Here is a 23,441-nt window from a genome sequence, read left to right on the forward strand (position 1 = left end):
CAGATTGTGGAAAAGTAATAAACTTTATGGTTTTTATTATAGAAAAGTAACTATTATCGGACAGATAAGTCATGAAGTAAATCTAGTTTTATGTAGTATCAGGTATATAAACTAGTTTGACGATACATATTCGTATGTCAGGATGGCCGAGCGGTCTAAGGCGCTGCGTTCAGGTCGCAGTCTCCCCTGGAGGCGTGGGTTCGAATCCCACTTCTGACAATAACATTTTTGTGTTTAATTAACTTAGGTTTTTTGTTCTAATTTTAATTCTTGAAGTATTTACTAAGAAGCGTGTTAACGTCTGCTGAAAAATATAATTGTAACCGTACCTGCTGTTGAATTGGTGTTAGGTTACATTCAAAACTAGTGTGCTTGTTAATGTATTAGTGCGGTTTTTCAAATGACTGTTGCTGCTTCTGCAGAAGTACAGTATGTTGATTGTCAAAAGGTGCATTTAGGAAGGCTTTAGGCATCGTCACACAACACAGTGTCCGTTATATTAGATTAATTCATATACTATAAATATCTGTGACAAACAGTTAATAGAAAAATAGGTATTACTCAACTTTTTATTTGATATACAGATATCCCAGGTTACGGATAATTTGTGTTTGGAGCACAGTGATGAGAGAGTTCATTTCTCCCTGCATTCATTCACAACAGAGCAAAAGGTATGGAAAACTGAAAAAAGGGACAGTTGTGATTTAAACCTGGTCTTATTACACATGTGGAGCATTTTGTCATGCTTGTGAGTCCGTTTTGGTGCCTCCTGGCCCATTGGGTTTTTACTGTCCAGTTCGTCCCTCTGAACTTCTACTAGAGGGTGTTCTTCTCCCATCCAGAGCTGTGATGCAGGTGCACTCTGCGTGCCTCTGGTCAGGAGGTCCTGGATGTGGAGTCACACTGATCCTCCTCCGAATCCGAACCCTGGTTACTGAACATCAGGTAATTGAGTCCATCCTCGCTGCGCACCTGAGTCAGGCCGGCCCCTGGACTCTCATCCTCATCCACAACACAGTGCTCCTCATCTGAGGAAACAGCAGACATGTACACACAGCCGAGACAGATTCTGCCCTGACATATACTGCACTTGGATAGGCTGATATAGCAGACACAGTAAATGGAAGGACCCATCCAGACAGTAAGCAGATCAGTGCTGCTGCACACTCACCATCTTCTACGTAGGCCAGATTTATGTGTCCTGTTAGGGTGTCCTGGCTGTGGCAGAGGTGAGCTGCAGACTCCTGCAGCTGCCCCAGACGCTCTTGAAGGCTGCGAAAACTCGGCCGTTCACCGGGCTCCGTGTGCCAGCATTTCAGCATCAGCTCATACCTGCGGGACGAGGCCGCATTCACATCAGCGGCAACAGCTTTATTTTCAGGACAAGGGGCACCTTCTTCACACTGCATTGCACCACTAGGTGGCAGAGTAGAGTCTTGCCATTGTGAAAGGATGGCTGAGGGGTACTCACAGACTCTGGGGGCAGTCAGCGGGAGCTGGGAGCCGCCCCCCTGTGCTGACATGGTGAAGCACCTCCAGGTTAGAGTAGGCTGGGTAAGGCTGCTTTCCTAATGTGGCAGTCTCCCACAGCAGGACCCCAAAGGCCCTGACAAAAGAGGGTGAGGTCATCTATGAACATGATCATTAGAGGACATGGCAACATTAGGGACTCAAAAGATGCATTTATTTAGAGATACCACTGTGGTTGTAACTGGTGACTGGAGAGAAAAAAAGAGTCAACTGAGCAGACACACACACACACACACACACACACACAACTGGATTTCAATGGGAGGGCAGCAGTATTTGATGTTTTCCAGAAGCAGCTATAGTGCTTACCCTAACGAACCATTTAATCTTGTATTAGATTCAGCTTATAACCCTGTTTCAAGGTTGTATGCCTCTACTGCAGCAAGATAAACCCATCTGCCAAAATAATAACACGGGCACTGACCAGACGTCCGAATGTCTGGTGAAGACCCCGTCAGACAGGCTCTCCGGGGACATCCAGCGGACTGGCAGAAGCCCCTCCCCCCTCTTCCTGTAGTAGTCATTTTTGTAGACATCGCGGGCCAGGCCAAAATCTCCAATCTTCACTACTCTCTCGGGGTCTGAATAGCCCCTAACCGACACCAGGCAGTTCCTGGCTGCCAGGTCCCTTTTATGAGGAAACATGAGGACGCAGCTGTTAACATTTAAAAGAAATTTAATTTGTCCTCTAGAGGGCAGTGTAGCACAAACTAGTAAACTTCAGAGAAGCCAATAGTGGGTCTGTGAGGAAAAAAAAAACAGAAAAAGAGACATTCTAAAAGCATTCATAAATAGGCCTATGTAGGTGTGTGCATGAAATCTCAAATATACACTTCCCCTGGGGTTCATTTCTCAGTGCTTATTGTGCCCCCTTTTCCTCCATTTCTTCATCTTAACTCAGCATTAATTTCAAACTCAGAGTAGATCTGCGTGTTAAATGGCTGTAAGCAAAAGACACAGAAAGCAATGACAGTGATGTATAGTTTCTTCCTTGGCACAGTGCATATGAAAGCAGTCGGGGGCTACAGCCAGACCTGTGGACAAAGTGCATCTTCTCCAGATAGGCGCAGCCTCTGGCCGTGTGGAGGCAGATATTCAGCAGGTCTGTGAGACTCAGCTGGGCAGGGTGGTTCTGGAGATCACAGATACACACAGTCAGGTCACACTCACAGATGAACCGCATGCGTTTGGTCTTCACTCACTCAGCAGCAACCAAAGGCATGACTGCTCAATAAGTCATTTATTTATTCATTTATTTATGTGGCGTGTCCAGAGTGACTTACAAGGCCAAAAAAAATGTATGTGAAGTCAAAATGTATATCATAGAACTAACCACAGAAACATCAACACAGGCACTGCAAGTAACAGAATGACTGAGTCCAATTTGTTTTACATTACATTAAATGACATTACATTACATTGTCTTACATTCATTTAGCAGACACTAAATCTTATCCAGAGTGACTTCCAGCAACAGAAGTGTCCATCCAAGTTAAAATGAGCAATTTTCAGGGGATACAGAGTGCTTTCAGGGGACACAGGATGCTTATCAGGGGATACGGAATGCTTTTCAGGGGTCACAGGATGCTTATCAGGGGATACGGAGTGCTTTTCAGGGGTCACAGGATGCTTATCAGGGGATACAGAGTGCTTTTCAGGGGTCACAGGATGCTTATCAGGGGATACAGAGTGCTTTTCAGGGGTCACAGGATGCTTATCAGGGGATACAGAGTGCTTTTCAGGGGTCACAGGATACTTATCAGGGGATACAGAGTGCTTTTCAGGGGTCACAGGATGCTTATTAGGGGATACAGAGTGCTTTTCAGGGGACGCGGTGCTTACCGCGGAGCCGCGAGCTCCCTGCAGGTAGGAGCGCAGGTCTCCCCCCTCCATCAGCTCCAGGATCAGGTACTGCGGCTCGTTCAGCAGACACACGCCCAGCAGGCGCAGAATGTTGGGGTGATCGAACTGACTGCAAGCGTACGGTACACACACACACACACGCACGCACGCACACGCACACACACACACATACACACGCACACACACACACACACACATACGCACGCACACATACACATACACACACACATGCACGCACACACACGCACATACACACACACACATACACACACACACACACACACACACACACACATACACGCACGCACACACACACATACACACACGCACGCACACACACACACATACACACACACATACCCACACACACGCGCACGCACGCACACACACACACATACACACGCACATACACACACACACCAGGAAAACAGAGACATAATTACCATGCATGGAAAATCATACTAACTGACCTGTTTTTCCAATTATGTTATTTATTTGCTTAACAGAAAATCTGGTGGAGTGAAGATAACTTTCTTTTTCCAAATTATCCATTCAGATTTTTCACTTAAGCAAAATGGGTCATGTGTTCTGCTCGAGGGCTGCCAGTTTGATGCTTCATATGAGAGACACGGCCCTTACCTCATCAGGTGAGCCTCCTTCAGGAATTCTGCCTTTTCATGGTCTGTAGCACCTTTCCTCAGAGTCTACACAAAACACAGAGCCAATGAGCACTCAGGGGAGCCCTTTCTCTACCAGCTCACAGGGAGAATGCAAGCACCCCTCCCTGCACTAAAACTCAGGAGACAGGAGGAAGGAGGAGGAATTTTTTTGCTACCTGCACCAGCAAAGAGGTTATGAGCATAGCCTCACAGGATAAGGATGGCTTAGTAGCTTTCCCTCCTCAGTCAGGCTGAATTTTTTTTTACCTTTTTGGGCCACATACATGCACACATGTACTAACACTAGCACACACATACACACTCCCACATTGCCCTTGTGAGGGGCCTCACATGCAGTTAGCAAATCATACTGTACTGGTGCAATATACAGTAAAAATAATTTCATTGATAAAGTAAATCAAATATGATTAATTGGTTGATCGAATGATGACTGCTTGATTGGTTGAATGATTGGTTGATTGATTGATTGATTGATTTTGTTGTTCCAGATTCACCTTCACTGCCACTCTGGTCTCTTGGGACACTTTCTCAGAGGGGTTGCCCACGGTGACACCCTCGTAAACTTCCCCAAAAGCACCGCTGCCCAGCAAGCTCCGCAGCTTTAGCCGTTCCCGTGGAAACACGGGCAGGGGACCTGTCTCACCGTGGATGGGGAGGGGGCTAGAGGGTGGGAAAGACACGGACACCTTTGGAGATCTTTACTCTGTGCTACTCAGTGGACGCCTTTGCAAAGGGTGACTGGGCTCCAACATTTCCCCATTTATGCATATGGATACTGCAGCAATGCATGTTCTGTGACTAATTTGAACCTACAACCTTCTGGTTACAACTCCAATTCCCCCACCACCTCAACATATGCCCTTTTTCGTGTGTATTTTGTGTGTATTTTTGTATTTTATGAGGCTGTCCCCTCAGTACCTGATAGCATAGCACGCATTCTGCAGCCCCACCAAGCCTCTGAGTCCTTCCAGTTCCTCATCTGGACCCAGAGAGACGGTCAGGGTGCTGGAGCAATCTTTCTTCATTGTCTTTGATCTCCGCCAGTATTGAACTATACATAAGTGAGACACGAAGTAAACATTCCCTTCTCCTTTCCATAGCTGTGTAACAGCTGTTCTCTCAGAAAACAGACACCTGAAGAGTGCTGCTGGTTAGGCATGCCAAGCATTTAGTCTTGTCATGTCTGAAACTTTCTATGGGTTTCATTTTCTAACTCTTGCTCAATTATTCCACAGCACAAAATAGAAATAACAAATGTAAAAAGTGTAAAAAATGTCACAGTTGGATGAATTCGTCATGTTTTTACATAGAAAGTCCCTCGATAAAACTTAATGTCCTTTAGACTTGTTTTTGAAATCCCAGGCAAAACACTTACCAAACAAAACTGCCCCTGTCAGAACCAAAAGAGCGCCAATGACTGAGGTAATAATTGTGATAGTGTCTGCATTCGAGGAATTCCCTGAAACATTCCCTGCAAAGAATATGACACATACAGAGATGAGGTATCTGAAGCAGAACCAGATATGAAAACCTGGCTCAGTACAATCAGCAGCTTAACGATGAGATTTCACCCATGAGCCTCCAGTGGTGGTTGTGAGGTTTATTTTGTGTTGTGCGATCGAGTTTTATTATTGTGTGATGTAACCCAAGCAGGCCTTTAGTTTGTTGGTGTCCTGCATGATGCCCCTGGACGTTACTGACCGTTGAGCTGGACGGCCTCGCTGCTGTCACCATACTCTCCGAGGCCGTGCATGTTAGCCGCTGCTACCCGGAGCAGAAACGTCCCTGCAGATCAGGAGACCCAACACGCCCATCTTTCATCAAACATTCAACCAATCAGAAATGCACATCAGCGGCTGGATCAGCATCTGAGCACTTGTTAGAAGTTAGAACTACCCAGATGCCTTGATAAGACTGTAACAAAGTATGTGCCCATATGGTAGACTATGAGATCAAATATTTCTATTCTCCATGTTCGCAATGTCAAAAGACAGTAAATTATTAAGACAGAAAAAATTATTACGACTTCCATTTCTACATATACATGTAATACATGTATTCACAGAATCAGAATGAAAACAGAAACAACTGATGCATGTTGGTAAATATAGTGTACACTAGCATATTAAAAATGTATTTTTTTATATTTTTGTACCATATATTTGAACACACATTTCTTTTTGCGAGGGTGCTTATCCTCCTGATTCATATTAATGCAGGAGACTATCCAAATATTGGCAGCGTTTCAATCAGATTCAGTACAAGAGATTTATTTTCAGATGCAGATTCTTCCCCCTGCAAGGCTGTCCATATTTACATATAAAATTAGCATAATAGAGTGTTTGGGGGGGAAATGTGTATTTAATTGTCTGAGCGCATACTTTCTTCAGCCATTATATTAATCATATTCAGCTAATTGCAAGCAGAGGAGTAACCTCAAATTTAGAGCACCAGACTGTTACAGCTTCATGCACTGTTCCAAATAGAGCTCTACTTAGCAGCTCCAGCTCTGACAGAGTTTAGTGGTCTAGCAGTGTTAATTCAAACCTTTCATAGACTTTCATGATTATGCATGCACATCCATACCTGAGCGGCCCTCTGCTCTCCAGGAGCAGATGCTATGACTGCAGGAGGCATTGTGGGTCAGCTGCCATGCCTCACCCACAGGCTCCCTCTCAGGGGGCACCTTCTCTCCCACTGACCTGGGAACAAACAGAGAAACATTCCCACGGGATCACAATTAGACTTAGACAGCTCCCTTAAAAATATAAGACTGTCTGACAAAAATGACAGCTAGATTATTGGACAACTCCCAAAAAACACTGTTAACTTATAGATAACACCCAAGAGACTTGTGGCTCTTTAGTTTAGCAATCCACGTCCCCATCTCATTGGGCCATGTGCATTCTTGCACCGTCTCCAGGAAGTGATGTCACAATCTGCAGCACACTGGCATGCTCCTCTGAGCCCTGCTGCAGCATACACTGTGCGGTACCCCACTATGTGCCACGCTCCAGCACACCTGGCCTGCAGGATGTAATAGGTGATGTTGCAGCCATTGTCTGCCGCTCCTTTCCACTCCACCGTCTGTCCATCCATCAGGACCCGAGGGACTCCTGGTTTACCCGGGACTTCAGCTGTTGGAGACAGAAACCCCAAAAACGCTGTGAAACAGTGGTACCAGGCCCCCCTGGAGGGTCACTCTGTCCCCACTCCAGCCCTGATACCAGACACAGACTGCAGCACACTCCCCATAGGTAGCGACTGACTCCTGAAAAAGTCTCAGTCAAACTGAAACTCTGCTAGTTCTTTTCCTTCAGTATGTTTATTTTTCTGTATGTTTCATTCCCCACATTATTGACCAATCAGACGCAAGGCCTTACTTCCGCACACTGTTGAGCCAATAGCAGCTTCGCCAAGATGTCCCTCAAAGCCACCATAATGATTCCTTGCAGATATTTGTATCACATAGGAAGTTAACTTCTGTAATCCTTTAAGTGTGATGGATTCACTTTGGCACTCCTGTGAAAACAGCAAGAAATCAAAACTAATATATAAATAAACTATCTAAAACTGTTTTTAGTGCAATAATCTGACATGTCATTTAAATATTGACTTTAAATAACGACACACAGGTCTAGCATTAAGTGCAGACAGCAAATGCATAGGAAATCATATATATTTAGCACATAGATGTTTAGTGAATTTCCATGCCAAAGTGACTGGAGACTGTAATAGCATAACTTATGTACAAGAAACTGAACAAGATGGAGTATCAGTGCATGCCTCTCTCTGCAAAACAGAAATCAACTTGAACTCATCATGGATAAAATTAAACAGTAGACCCTTCAACACTACCGAGACATAAAACTATACAAGACATGACATATTAACAAAAACAAAACGAACAAATGTTTGCACAGACAGTGCTAAAATCAAGTGCTATATCTTGCCTGTAAATAGATTATCTCTGAATGGGGCAGATGGATGTACCCTTACCAACACTTCACAGTGCAGTCCATGAGCGCAGCTCTCACGGTCGCCCCCTTGTGGTAGGATGCCATAGTGCACCTGATATGTGGTGGTTGGCCGGCTCACAGCACCACACTGATGAACAGGCCTGCTCCCGGGCCAGTGCAGAGTCATGCTGGCATTGGTGGTTTCGAGTACCTGGGGCCTGTGCTGATATGGAGCTGGAATCAAGCAGTGTTTGTCTGGGGAAACATGTCATAGTAGTGTTACTATTAGTAGTTATTACCTTACTGGTGTTTTTGGATGTTGTCCGTGACCAATTACTTATCAGGACGGAGCCATGCTTTCTTTGCCCAGTCAGAAAAAGGAAAATTAAGGGCTTAGTAATTGCTGTTAATTCTAATTCAACTGGGGACTTCAAGAGCAGCAGCAATATTTAAGCCCTGTTATTAAAAAAAGAAGGCTCCTGCATTCAGGTATATTATTCTTACACTTTCCCAGACCTGGAACAACCCGTCTTACCTGGAAATGGCTGCAGCTCTGATCCAAATGCTTTAAGATGCACAGGCGACGGTGCGCTGAACAGCGCCCTCTGCTGGTTGTCAAATTTCTGCATCGCAAATACCGTTTCTTTCCGCCCGTCTGAGACCGTCCAGTAAATGTACTGCATGTTAACAGCCAGCCTACTGATAGTTTCCCCTGCGTGTGGTACAACACAGGACACTTTAATTCCTCTTGCTGTGAAAACAGCTGAATCTACATATCTGAATCTATGCACAAAAAAGAGTGAATATCACATCAAATATCATTGCAATATTCAGCTGCACCTCATGTCACAGCTGCGATACCACCTGATGTTAGTGTAACTGTGACTGCGCTCTTTGTTTCAGTGTGTGAATCCACACAGTCTGGAGGACATTCAGGTAATTGCAAATTTATATTGCACTGTCACCACATTCCAAGCACCTCATTAGCTGTTTATCCAGAGCAGTGCACTGAAGTTTGGTTTCCAGTTTTACCCCACGTACCAGGCAGTAAGGGCAGCCTGGTGACGTTCTCACACTGACACATGTCCATATCAGCCACCCACAGCTCAGCGGTGAGGGTGGTGAAGTATATGGAGCCATTTTCAGGGGGTGAGGTATCCAGAGCCAGGCCGAGGCCCAACTCCAGACCCCTGTCAGCACAGCCACATGACCCCTCTGCTCTTCTCACTCTCCCCCGCTCCACGGAAGCATCCAGAACCACGATTCTGTTCTGCGGCACGGCACGTTCCAGCACGTACACGCGGCTGTGAGACAAGAACAAAGATCAGTGCTCACTACTCGGTGAATCAAGGCATCTGGACAATTAATGTGCAGACTCAAATCAGCATACTCACCAAATCAAACTACTCGTTAAATCAACAAATAGTCAAATACAAAAATACAAGTACTTATTGTCAATCAATCATTGGTCACTGCAATACACGTTGTTAAATTCGATTTCGATGTCAAAGATCCTCTTCTATAAAAACCAGCATCTCCTGACCCAGTATAGGTCCCGATGCTGTTCTGAAAACTGCTTGGAGTGAATCAGGCTTGTTTTTCAATTGGATCCTTGCAGAGTGCAGGCAGCACAGTTTCACTGATTTTTGTAGTGAGTGGATCAGCTGTCATAAGAATTTTGGGAATAGGGTGAGCCATCCAGATGATTTAAAGGTCAGTGTATCTGATCTACCAGAGATTCTACATAGCAATCCCACAGTCATCCGCAGTGGCAGTCCATCGTGCTTAGATGCAGTACCTCAGGAGTGGGTAGGTGGCGACAGTGTGCACAGTGGCATTAGTGTTGTTCAGATGGGTGAGGATGGGGTCCAGGGTTCTGTCACTCCGCTCCAGGTCAACGACAAACAGCTGTGGGCCTCCCTGCGGGACGGGCGAGGCCACATACAGTCGCCGGGCAACCCAGTCAACCGACACGTCCACAGATCCACGGAGCCGTCCATCAGCCAGGATCTTAGCACCCCCCCGGGACAGAGAGACAGGCACGTTATGGAGACAGTGTGGCATAGCATCTGGAGAGCTGTGGCTGGAACCCGAGAGCTGCGGGTTTGAATCCTGAGGAATGACACTGCTGACCCCTGAGACAGTTATTGACCTGAGCAGCAAAGGTAAACATCCAGCTGTACGAATGGAAAATAAACTTTCCCGGATAAGGATATCAGCTAATCAAATGAATAATATGATGAGAAATGGCATATCACTCTATTTTACCACTGTCCTTTAATTCAGTATATGAAATGTAAGACACACAAACTGCATTTGCAGATAAAGGGGAACAGCTTCAGGGAATAGACTGGCTCAGGAAAAATGGCAGTGCTACCTTTGATTTGGAGGCATTGCGCAGATGGATTTCAAACAGAGAGTCTTCCTCAACGGCGTATACTGTCCCATCGTCAGCTCCAGGGGTCATGACTGGCGACCTCGCTCCCATCGGAACGGTCCCCGTCACCTGGCGGGTGTCGAGGTCGAGGACGGAAACGGAGTGTTCTGCAGATGTCAGCAGCCTCGGGACCGGCCAGAGAGCTGCAGGGAGAACATGGCAGAAAAAAATATAAATATCAACGACTGAACCATCAGATAGCAGGTAAATATTCTGTCTGGTCTGTGCAATTACAGGACGCTTACTCGAGGTGTTTGTTTGCGTGTCGTCAGATCTCTCTCCTCCTCCAACTGAGGTGAAGGCCTGAACCTGTACAGTAGAGAGAGAGAAGAAACTGGATCATTTTATCCACACTGAGGGCATGTGCCTGTCATTAAAGACCATCTGAGACTGAATCTCTCAATAATCATACACTGCATTGAGTCCTGTGCTTGGATGAAAAAGTCAGAGACACTGATTCTTAGGTTACTTGAACTAATTGACATCCAGAACAACAGTCAGCTGCTGGTTGAGAGATACCTGTTATTCAACAGGTTAGCAGAGAGTGGCACAGTACCTGAAAGTGAACGTCCAAGCCGCCCGTCACACCATTGACTCTGTGTGACATCACAGAGGGTGACACCACCTCCGTCTCCCATTCGCTGGGAGTGGGGCTGACATCGCTGGAGTTGAGCATGATGTAATACACCACGTATTTCACAATGACTCCATTTTCGTTTTGTGGTGCATCCCATCGAAACTCCACCTGAACTGTAGTATCCCACAATGCATCTGACCTGGACACAAATATCCTGGGCCTCCTTGGGGCAGATGGTGCTGTTTAGGGTCAACAACATGTGCATAAAACAGTAAACACACCAGCCACCATAGTGTATTAGTAACTTTATTTACTTATCTCCATTTTAGTTCACAGAGTGAAATAGGATTATGCGTAATAATCTTACATGTATAAGATTTTCCAGTTAATAGGATTTCCAACTTTAATTGCTGCAGTGACATTTTTGAGGTCACTACATTAAAAAATTATTACTGTATATTTTAATGTTTGCCTAATATTGGCAGTCATAATTAAAAAGTATGAATGCAATTATCAAATGTTGTTGTTGTTGACAGTTTAAATAGGCCCTTAAAATAGCCTTTTTTATTTATTGTTCTGTGTTATGCACTGTACAGTATCTATTGTATATTTCATTAAGTAGTTACTGTTCTGTGTCATACATGATCACTATTTGACAATATTTTACAAAAAGTATTAAACATCACATAAAATGATTGGCTGTTATCATAATGGTGATCTATGACCATGCCATATATGCAGTGTGTTATCTGTCTGTATTTGGTTGTGTTGCTGTGAGGTCTCACCTGCCTCAGGTGAGCGCAATATCGAGGACGTTGGGTCCCCCCTGGCCCAGTATGTGTAGGGAGTGATTTTAATGTCAAACTCAGTGTATGGAGGCAAGCCCGTCACTTCCAAACCCGCTTCAGAGAACACGTTTGACCGATGGCAAACCTGGCCAGGGTGACTCTGGGAATGACACACACACCTGTGGATTAGTTCACTCTGTGATAGATCTCCTCCCATTCCCTCCAGAATGATAATTTCCACGTCCATGCTTTTGCTTTATATAAAAATCATGTTTTTATTGGTTGTTGAGTTTTTTTCAGGACACCCTTGAGTGAAGAAATGTATCTACAGAGATTGAGTTACCTTCTTGCCCCGGCCAAGCTGATGTAGAACATCAGACTCCACACAGTAGAAGATCTCCCCGTACTCAACATTGCGGCTGGGCTCCCAGAGGACCCAGAATGCACTGTGGTTCCCTTCAACATGGATGGATTTCTCTGAGACAGCCTGGGGTATCACAATAGGTGGAGACAAAAACCCATCTAAAAACACACACACACACACACACACACAAACAGAAAAGAAATGTATTATTTCTTATTTTAGACAGACAGCTCTGAAAGCATTATTCATAATAAGCTTTTTATCGAATTCTACTAACACTGCTGTTTAAAATATTGATCATGCTTCATTTTTGGGACAAAAGAACTCAGCTGAGCTGAGTCCAACAATGCAACGTATTGAACCATTTTGAGGCTCTGGGCATTATACATATTTTTGTAGTAACAAGTCAGTAACAGCACTGAAAATGAATTAACATAAATAATAAATAATAAAATAATAATCTGTTTGTCAAAACACATTGCTCAAAATGTAATTAAGTTGCTCATAAAGGAGGAGAAGGCCCAACCTGGAAGAGGTTTGAGGGTGGACTGCAGTACGCTGAAAGCAGTCAGCTTGTGATTGGTGGAGAGAGGAATACTCCTGCGTTGGGTCACTTCCTGTAGGGCGACTGTTCTGTTCCCATCCAACCAGAGGAGACGGCCGCTGTAGTGCATCAGAGAGTGGGCGGAGATCCCAGAGGTGCTCCAGCCCACCAGCTCTGTCACAGAGACATCCATAGCCCTGCCAGAACAGGTTTATTCTTTCAGCGTGAGTAGTGTTCTTTTTATATGAAGGAAACAGATTTCATAACACTACATGTGAGGGACAACAAGCAGTCTGTATAACTTTCAATGAACAAGATAAGAATTTAGAAAATGAACGTTGACATTGTTGAATGTTGAGCTGATACTCCACCACTCAGTAAGGGCCCTTCCTAACACATCCTTTCCTGTTCGTCCATTTTTCCAAATTTTAGCTGAAGTGTAAAACTGAGCCTTTTTTTGTGTCTGTCACATTCTTTCACAGCTGCACGGGTTCTGTTTGATGTGTAGCGTCACACTATGAGGAAGCCGCTGTCACCTGTCACTCAGCAGAGCCGCCCTGAACAGGTTCAGGTGGGACTCGTCCTGCACAAGCCAGTAAAGCTGTCCCTCAGTCAGGTCTGTGGTGACACCTGCCACCTGCAACGACACCCGTTACCCAACCAATGAGAGCCTGCTCCTGCGGAGGCAGGCACATGATGGCCCACCTGCCACAGGCACAAAGGCATCTATTTGCAGTAAGTCATGTGTTGTTTAGAAAATGAAAGTAAACATCAGGTACCATGCTATGACTCATTTTGAGTTCTTTTGCTTTGCTTGGTTAAGCGGCAATGAATCCTGCTTATCTTAAAGGACTTCTTCCCTGTGTGTGAACTGTTGCTTGCATGTTTGCTTTTTGGCGGCCCAATGTTTAATGTGAAAATATTTAATTACTCAAAAAAGCTACATAATGCAAACTATTCTTTTTTCAAAATTTATCAATAGGGTTTGTTCTCGCTGTTATCTTTCTGCATCATTCACCTTTTCCCCAGAAAAGATGCTCAGCTCTTGCAGAATCAGGTGCTTCTCCCCGTCTAATCTGGAACATTCCACCGTGTGCTGTGTGGTCCAGTACAGGAAAGCGCTGAGTGAGTCCATCGCTAAATCTATGATCGGCTCTCTGCCCTGCACAAACACATGGACTTCCTGGGCTGTTTTTCCTCCTCTGCAGATCTGAAAAGATTCAGATGTATCATTTTTTTTGTAATTATTGAAAGTCATATCCGAAGTTCATTGTTTGATACGTCTTGAAGACATGGAAATTCTGGAATAAACTGACACAGCTATACTGCAAAATACCATTCTTTCATTTTCTCATTATGTAATTATTTTAATATAAGAGAGTACCATTTTTGTAAATTTCATCCTTTTTAGTCAGTTTTTTATATACTTCCCATTCCTCTCCGACATTAATTGTGTTTGGTGGAGATGATTTTTAGAATTATGTATGTAAAATAGAAATACTGAGGCCAGAAGGAAAATCCTGCACTGGGAAAAATGGGAAGCACCTTTTTGTTTTGTTCTTTTAATGAATACTTCAAAATGAATCTGAATCATTTTCTGTAAGGGATGCATTCGGGCTTCCAGGGAGAAGCATCACTGGTTTGCAGGGTTACTGAAGTAGTCAACACCATTTTCAAGATAACAAAATCAATTTTTAGGCTTCAACCCACAACCGTAGCTAAACCAGCAGAGCCACGACCACGGGTCAGTTTGTAGACCACGCCCAGCAAATGTCACACAGAATAAACTGGATCACTGACACATACCAGGCTTGAAGAGCAGGTCCAGTACAATTTCTGCCCCACCCAGTCAAAGACCAAGGCACCAGCATCCCTGACCGCTGGCAGCGGAGGGCTAGTAGAGCCAGTGGAATCCCCATCCCATACCAGCATGTTAATGTGACCTGAGCTATTGGTCCAGTAGACGGTGCTGTTGTACCAATCAATATCTGCAAAACACAGAACAATGTTAAAATATCTGGCTGTATTTAGAGTTTTGCTTAAATATAGGGAACACCAATTTGTGAATTTTAATTGTCACATTTATACATTTATCTATTTACCTCTGACAGCTGTGATGTTGGTAAAGATCTCTGTGGGTGAATCAAAAGTATCCAGTGCTTGCTTCCAGAGACGACCGACCCCAGCACCAATAATTAACGGATTCTCTTCCACTGTTAAAATCAAATATATCGGTTAAGCATCAGTCATGCCTCGTTATGTATGCATATATAATTCAAAATGCCTCCCATCTGGCTATCTGTTGTAAAATAGTGCCATCCCTCCAATCCCTGCAGATCAAACTGTCAGGGTCTCAGGGACGGCTTCCTGCAACGACCAACAGGCGTCCTCATGACATGTTAGTAAAGATTCTTTGTTTTTTGAAACCCTTCTGTGTTTTGAAGTATTTTTGCATCTGGGTCCTTCCTGCTCACCGTTACACAAACACATTAAAGCTAGGATTTGAAGCTGCAACCATCTACTTACTAGTCAAGTTCCCTGATGACTACAGCACCCAGATGATTACTGCACTCTGATCACTCCAGCACTCTGATCACTACAGCACTCTGATCACTCCAGCACCCTGATCACTCCAGCACTCTGATCACTACAGCACTCTGATCACTACAGGACCCTGATCACTACAGGACCCTGATCACTACAGCACTCTGATCACTACAGCACCCTGATCACTACAGCACCCTGATCACTCCAGCACTCTGCTATCCAGCTGCTGCCTGGTGTCTCCCTGTGCCCATCTACTCCCCCTCTCTCACCATGCTCCAGTGTTGTTCCCTCGAACGGCCAGCTGGGGGCACCCTGTCCCCCTGGAGACTCCGCCCACACAGTCACCGTGTGCTGACAGCTGCTCCGCAGTCCCGTCACTGTCACCTGCGTGTCAGTGATGGCGCTGAGCTCCTGGATCACGGAGCCATTCGGAGCCGATATTCTCACTGCGTAAGTCCAGTTCTGCCAGGCGGCCGGGCCTGGGGGGGAGGGGGAATACACATAAAAACATAACTAATAATAAGCCACAACATGACTAATAATTCAGGATGCCCACCCACAAAGCGCTGGCTAAGGCAGACAGGTGCCACCCTGGGAAAAAGCTTAACAATCCACGCAATCCAGTTCCTGAAAGTTTGAAATCCTTCATCCAGATTAAAACTCCATGTTTTCTATTTTAGTTTCCCATAGATCAGTTCAGGAATGCAATCACATGTCAGAGCCTATATTGGTTGATAATTAACCAATAATAATAAAAAAGTGGGTTGTGTTGTGTCAACACTGTTTGTACTCACTTGCTCCCATTATCAGAGCAGGCCTCTGCCACTTAACGGTTACTGCGTCCGATCCAAACAGGGCCTGGACCTCCCGCGGCATTCTGGGTAACGGGTATGGCTGGGTGGAGGGGCTGGAGAAGTGCAGGTTATCGAACCCGAAGTAGCTGGGATGGTCGATGTGGCAGTCCATCAGGAACTCGTTGAAGGAGGTCAGGTCGCCCACCTGAACCTCGTGAAACACCACCCTCCCGTCGGTGAGCACGAAGCGGTCGTCCTCGCACGCCAGGCTCTGAACCCTGTGAACCGCGCCGAGCTGCTCCCGCAGGGTGACGGGGGAGGAACCGTCGAGGAGGACGGCCGAAATCGTCCCGTCGTCTTCATCGAAGTACAGCAGCCTCTTATTGGCAAAGCTGACCGCAAAGTCATGCACCGCTCTCCTCCTCAGGACCAGCGTGATGTCATCGCTCTGCCCCGGGAACTCTGGGAGGGTTGCACGGTGTATCCCATCATGCAACAGCAGGAAGAGGTATCTGGAAGACAAAAAGCAGTAAAAATAAATCTGCATTGTTCTTTCGAGAGCAAACATACAAAAACATGTTCCATGAGGAAAATAAATCCTGTGCGTGCTTCAAGTTAGCCATATCAGGCATTTAAACATCTGTCTTGTAAGGACCATTGACCTTCTGTGCGCTCAGTAAATCCAACGAAACAGATTTCCTGGGTTTTAGTACTTGCTGTACTTTTTTCATGAACGTTTTTTAGAAAAGTTCTGATTAAACAAGTGCATTAACTATAAATTAAACTACCAACAATTTATTTAATTGTACTGAGAGTATGTCCATTGGTGGCACTTGTGCAGAGAGATTAACCTACTATTGAGTAGCTCCTCTCCTCCTTTCTGTTGTTTAAATAAGTTATAATTAAATTATTACCTTGAAGCACGTATCTCAGTACCCGCTGAGCCAATGATTGACTAGATGTTAATGCTTTATTTAATAATGACACATAAACCCATAAAGTTTATAGCTGGACAGATGCAATATGAATGTTTGCAGGAGGAAGTGAGCGAGACAGTGAAGATGTGGACGTGTTGACGTGCTGGAGACAGCTGATCAGTCTGGCCTCGTCTACTGCTTTCTCAAATATGGTGTCTTCATAAAATAAACACGTAGTTGTAGGAAGTGGCCAGATAAGTGTTACTGAATGGATTCGGAAGTGAAGCAGTAACCTGGAAAGCAACAGACGACTGCTTGGCGCTACAGAGGAGGTTTACCTCGGCTTTTACAGGTCAAGACTTCCATACCTATCCACCATCAAGCTGTGCCCACCCTGTTATCAAACACTACTCTCGCTCACTTGTACAGAATTATGAAAACAATGGCGACATAATTTTCAGCAGTGCATCCGAGTCAGATTGTTTGCAGTCTTTTTACCATGGCAGAATGCAGGCTGGATGGGTACAAGCGGACACAGTTTCGAAGCGATGACGACCCGTGACTCGTGCCGCTAGCATTTGTGCTTTTGCCAAACTCACGCCACTGCGTGCCCCCTCTGCGTGCCCCCTCTTCGTCCGGTGGTTAAAGTTGGTGTTTCATTCCTAGTTCTGTTCAGTTCTGTTCTGAACCGCTTATCTTCTCTGACTCATCGGGTGGTAATTCATGAATATGTGTCTGCAGTGCTTTGTGTGTTACGTCACTCCCTGATAAAGTCTACCGTCGCTGAAACTCATTAAAGATCTGCCAGTGTTAATTTTCTATATGCGTGTGCCAGAGTAGTAAACACATTTTAATAAACAGACAAGACATTTTTATGTGTGTAGGGATATGTGCCATCATTCCTTCTGTTGTTGTAAACCGAGTCATTTCCAAAGCTGCATCATCACCTTCCTGACAGCTTTATTTGCACAGCTTCCAGCAGCGAGCCCCTGCCAGTGTAATGCTGCGTGCATATGGCCGGGTCCAGGTGTGTGTCCTCCAGACGGTCTCTTACCCGTTATAAGGGTCTGCGATGACTCTCGAAGGGGCCTCAGAGACGGCGGGGGTGACGTCCAGCGGACTGGAGCAGTCATCCAATCTGCAGGAATAGACCTGTACAGGAGCAAAGTAAGCAGTCAGGGTGTGAGGCGGGCGCTGGCGTCTACAGGTCATACATCTGACAGCATCAAGCTTTCACTCTGTATTGTTGAAAAACTCATTTTTTTCAAACAAACAAAAATTTTAGGTGTGTAAACTGTTCTTATATCTGTTTTTTTCTAGGGTTGGAAGGTACCAAACGTGGAAAGATGAATACCTTTCCACCAGAAACAAAGTACATCTTCTTGTAGAGCCAGTCTATCGACAAGGCAATGACTTCAAGAGGGCCGGAGTGGAAGAGGCGGAGATCAGAGGTGTCCATCAAATTCCTCGCCCCTTTAGCCCAAATGTGAGACCCCTCAGAAAAGTACACCTGGCTGGAACTGTGATGCACAGCGATCCCTGCAGAGAAAACAGTTCGTATCTGCATAAATGACAATCACTCACACAACATACCCATAATCCCTTCTGCTTCCGTCTGTCCACAGATGTGGCATGTGATGATTTTAAGCAAACTAAACTACTGCCGTGATTTCCCGCATTCTGTGACATTTACTCTCTCATCCAAATGAACGATGAATGAATGATGATGGAATTAACTCTCATGAGATTAAAAATAATAATAAGAAGAAGAATTGACCAGTGATATTTCCTTGGAGAATTCCCACAGGAAGACAGTCTGCCTCTGTGAACATATCAGCTGATGCCTCCTTCCTCCTAAGGGAGTCCATTCTGGACACAAAGATCCATTGGTCTCCATGGTGGCCTGGGAGACATGGCAACCACATAAGACCACAAAGAGTACGGTGCAGATTCACTGATCTTTAAGTCATCTGGATGGCTCGTCTCGCTCACTGAGATTACCACATTAGCCAATCTACACACTCCAAAGTTCAGCGAATCTGTGAAGGATCTGGAAGAAAACACTGGTTTCTACTGTGAGATGAAAGATATGGCAAGAGTGTGGAGAATATTTGACAAACAGAATTTAGGGTCATTTAGGGTCATAGGGTCAGTTCAAGGTGACATTGTGATCTGTGTGCAGGTAAAAACTACATTAATGTTGTTTTTTTACTGTTCTGCTCAATCATGCATCTATAATGCAATTATCTACAATACAGTACAACTGCTTGCAATAAAATATGGATGTACTGTTTCATCATTATCTAATCTTTCACATCATCTCCTCTTTCTGTTACAACATATTGCCATTTGACGGCAAGAAAATAATCTATTCTCACTGAGTCTAGTCTAATCTAACCCAATCTGATCATATCTGCAAAAGCCTCATTAGGGCAGCAGGTGAGAGGGAGACAGTGGGCACTGCTGTGAGGGTTAGCAGGTGCGTAAGCGCTCACCTTCTCGGGCAGGTGTGGTCACGATCGTCTCGGCAGCAGGACCCCGTCCCTCTCTATTCACCGCTGCTATGGTAACCCTGCAGGGGGAGGAGTAGTGGATGAGTCAGTCAAACCCTGTGAAATATTTTTAGGTTGAAAAGGTACCGGAGCTTGTTTTACCAAAAGGAAAAACCTAGGGACATCTTTTGGATGGCTGAAAAGAACTGTATGTTAATATTTTGAAACGTTAAATAACAAAATAATGAATTTAGTTTCAATATCTGCCATGATGTCCTATATGCTATGTGTAGGAAAAATATTTTTATACTATGCATATAATATATAATCAATGTAGAGTAAAAATGCCCTCCTGCCTGCATAAATTAGCATTCTGCATGAATTAAAGGCAATAAAAGATATTAAATTATTATTACAGGATCTAAAAATATCTAAATACGTGTTTCTTATTATTTGAGTTTGATAGTCTAAAATTTAATAATTTTCATTGCTTTGGCGTCTCAGGTAGTCTTTGTCAGAGCTGTGCCCACCTGTATGTGGTGTTGGGTAGTGTGGGAAACACGGACATGAAGTAGACGTTCCCTCCTGCCGTCTGGCTGATATTCTTCCTGTCACTGATGAGACTGAGATCATACCCTACGATTGGGCCCCCCGGATTGGCTGGAGCAGACCAGCTGACCTCCACACTCTCCCCTGACACGCTCTCAGCACCGTCAATCAAAGGTGGGCTGGATGGAGCTGTGACAAAACAGACAATTAAAAAATTTGCCAAGCTTCTTTAATGAGAACCTAGCCTTGGTATTATATTACAACATACTCGTCACATTAATGCATTCTACATTAGCAGTGGCGGCACAAACCACAAATGATTTATAGCATCGAAAATCATATTTGTGCAAAAACTATAAACCATCATGAGGTCACTGTACTGTGCAATGAAACCTCACAGAAGTGATCACATTGTGCATGGATGTTTGAGGACTGTAGGGGTAATGAAGGTAAATAATTGTCTTATCACTGGCATTTCTGTGCTGTGTTTTTAATTGGTCTAGGCTGGAAAAACGAGCCCCATCCTTGCCAGGTTTCCATCTGCTAACGTCTTCTCTCATATTTCATATGCAGCCGAGCTGGTTAACATCTCTTTCTGAAGACGCCAACCTTCTATGTTTCATAGCACTGTTTGTGTCAACACCCATCACAAATATTTATCCAAATATGGGCACATGTGAGTTTTTAGTATTGTATGTAAGCCACGTGACTCATGGTTTTGTTGCTTAGTCCAGTCTCTCTGCTGGGAAGCAACTGATACATAAACACACACTCTGAATGGGACACCAGTACCAGGTACCAGGAGCAGAAACGGTGAATACCATTGCTTATGAATACTGTCTGTTATAGCAATACCATTTTAAAAATTTTGGTTTGACTTGGAATTCAACTTGCAACATTCTGGCCTTTGCGAGGATGCAACCACAAGACCGCTGTACCTCCAGATGCTTGGGTGCGATAAGTGGGACTCTCTGGGGAACAGGCGAGCTGTCCTTGCGTCACAGCCCAGACCCTGAACCTGTAGTGTGTGTATGGCAGTAGGTCGGTCACCATGTACGCTGTCTCCGAAACATTCTGCGGAAGAAGGGAGAGGAGATGAAGCCCCTCTGAACCAAACCCTCAGGAGAGATGCTGTAATGTTCATGAACAGTGCCAGCACAACACCGCTGGAAGAGCAGAAGCATGCTCCTCTGACACTTTTAAAACTGGTTAGCAACACTATTCACTGGTAAAGTCAAGTGGGTTTGACCTTCTGATAGAACAAATACAAGTGAGGTTTAAGTTGTAATTAATATATGTATGCCCTTGAGAGAATTGTGTGAGAGTGACAATAATGATGATGAAGAAGATGCCCTGTATCTGCCCTACCTCTCTGTCCAACCAGCCCTCTGACTGGCCTGGTCTGGTCCACTGAGGGATGTACACCACAGAGGAAGAGTTGGAGGACTCCCACGTCAGAGTGATACTGTGGGTGCCTATGCTGGAGGCACGGGGAGCAGAGGGAGGGTACAGCACATCTTCAGGGAAAAATGAATGAATGAATGAATGAATGAATACCAGCTCGGTGATCTCACACAGTTCCTAGATCACTTAATGAGCATGCCTGTGTCCAAACTATACTTAGATCCAGTTTCAATCTAACCACAATGTGCTTCATCCTTGACAACTTTTTATTTAAGCACACGTAACATCTTTTTTCTAGTTCTAACACATTTCCTTCCTTTTTGCACCTGCTAAACTCAATGGCTTGTAAGAAATCGTTTGTGTACATTGTTATGGAATGTTAAGTATTTTTCTCCTGTTGGAATCTGTGGATTCAGATGACACTTTTTTTTCAGAGAAATACTCCTGTTATCAACGGAACATACCAAAATACTTAGTATATATGCCAAAGATTATTTTTATTTGTTTTTCAGTAAATATGTAACTGACTCCCAACTGACAAGGAGAAGCATCTGTCTTCAGGATTCACCTGAAATGTTACTTCTGTGTCCCTCATGGCTGGCTCTATGGTCACTGCCATTCTAGGAAAGGAACAACATTATCTGTCATTGATTTCATTGTTAACAATTTTGTCTCTTAAAATCACGTTATATAGTCACAGAAAGGTTTCAGTTCAGGTCATTAGGCAATTTTGATTTTGTAAATTCCCACTGCTTGAAAGCACATTTGCGCCAATAACAACAAAATAATTGGGGAATTGCTTAAAGCTCATTACTGTCCCACAACTGAGATAAATAATCTAAGTGCTAAAATATATAAACAGCTTCAACTGAATTACACATACTACATTAAACCCTTGACAAATAATTTCAGTCACACAGAAGAAAAAAAAATCACTTACAAACACCGTACTGCGGGCGCCGAGAAAAGGAGTCGTATGGAGAGAGCTGGATTTAGTGCTAAAAAACGAAAGAAGAACCACTGACACAGTACAGAGTGTGTGAAGCTGAGTCAAAGTTCTGCTGTTCCACTGTCCGTCCATGTCTCAGGTGACCGTGATATCCTATGCGGAGACGGCAACTTTGAGCGTGTTTTTCTGCGCATTTCTTAGACATTATGGCAATATGGAGCCAGGAAGCAAATGCATTTCGGTTTTCTGTGCTGTTTCGCCGCTGTCGCAATCGCCTGTTCTAAAGCGCAATTTTTCCCTTTGTAAAAGGAACCCACCTTAGTAAAGGAAACACCGTAGATAATAGGCGGTGCTTTGAAAAGTCCACACTAGACCTCCCAAGAAAGTCGTGAGATAAGGCTTCGGGGCTGTGGCAACATTCAGGTACTAACATATTGAACTTTGGACTAACATATTCAGGAAGTTTTACTTTATTATTATGTTTAATGACTACTGTTTAACAGTAGATCTTTATCTTGGTGTGACTGTAAATGAGAGTTAAAGCCTCTGGGCTGCTTACATGACAGACTCCAGGGAATTATTTGGTTTTTAACAGATACTACTACATAAACCTTTTAATTGTCATACATTTCGTGTGTGTTTGGGACGCCCAACACGTTCCTTGGAGTTATTTAAAGAGGTCGTGTTGACTATTAAAACATACAATTACATTACATTACATACATATTAAACTTTGATCAGGGGTGCGTGCTTGAATTCAAGCTGGCCATCACATTATGGGCAGTGGGTGATCTCAAGCTACATAAGCAAAGTGATAGATCGCTAGACAAACGATTTAGAGCAGCACTTAAAAGCTTTCCCTTTTCAATCTTACGAACCTCAATTTGTCCCAATATGGATATCGATACTTCTGCACTTCTACATGCTGTCCTCTAGGTGGCGATACTTTGCGGGAACCCTTCATTTCGCTCGTCCCACCGCTTGCGTAGTCGGTCGTGTTACCCAATGCGGGGCGAACATGTCACACGGCACGTCCAGAGTGTAAAG

The 23,441-nt window shown here is 44.4% G+C and overlaps 1 protein-coding gene, 1 long non-coding RNA gene and 1 other non-coding gene across 3 annotated transcripts; 1 reads left to right on the top strand and 2 right to left on the bottom strand.

Annotated features, from left to right (window-relative positions):
- The first annotated feature begins 136 nt into the window (after positions 1 to 136).
- Positions 137 to 219, top strand: trnal-cag. The gene has a single exon. It is a non-coding gene; the product is annotated as a tRNA-Leu (tRNA).
- A 657-nt stretch (positions 220 to 876) lies between these two features.
- Positions 877 to 22,827, bottom strand: ros1 (c-ros oncogene 1, receptor tyrosine kinase). Its single transcript, XM_036542153.1, has 34 exons — positions 22,712 to 22,827; positions 22,386 to 22,395; positions 22,014 to 22,065; positions 21,410 to 21,558; positions 20,980 to 21,115; positions 20,023 to 20,230; positions 19,496 to 19,572; positions 18,355 to 18,539; positions 18,055 to 18,152; positions 16,084 to 16,595; positions 15,559 to 15,768; positions 14,588 to 14,730; positions 13,761 to 13,904; positions 13,279 to 13,379; positions 12,725 to 12,939; positions 12,178 to 12,356; positions 11,832 to 11,994; positions 11,026 to 11,219; positions 9,831 to 9,952; positions 9,261 to 9,336; positions 7,457 to 7,595; positions 7,069 to 7,210; positions 6,660 to 6,775; positions 5,775 to 5,858; positions 5,449 to 5,544; positions 4,992 to 5,124; positions 4,568 to 4,733; positions 4,033 to 4,097; positions 3,373 to 3,502; positions 2,565 to 2,662; positions 1,955 to 2,158; positions 1,472 to 1,606; positions 1,172 to 1,332; positions 877 to 1,028 (listed from the first exon to the last, which is right to left on the bottom strand). The coding sequence occupies exons 1-34, from the start codon at positions 22,825 to 22,827 to the stop codon at positions 877 to 879; spliced, it is 4,911 nt and encodes a 1,636-aa protein (XP_036398046.1).
- Positions 10,515 to 11,142, bottom strand: LOC118787488. Its single transcript, XR_005005372.1, has 3 exons — positions 11,026 to 11,142; positions 10,715 to 10,778; positions 10,515 to 10,612 (listed from the first exon to the last, which is right to left on the bottom strand). It is a non-coding gene; the product is annotated as an uncharacterized LOC118787488 (long non-coding RNA).
- Positions 22,828 to 23,441: the final 614 nt, after the last annotated feature.

This window comes from Megalops cyprinoides, chromosome 12 (genome assembly GCF_013368585.1).
Source record: "Megalops cyprinoides isolate fMegCyp1 chromosome 12, fMegCyp1.pri, whole genome shotgun sequence".
NCBI classification, from domain to species: Eukaryota; Metazoa; Chordata; class Actinopteri; order Elopiformes; family Megalopidae; genus Megalops; species Megalops cyprinoides.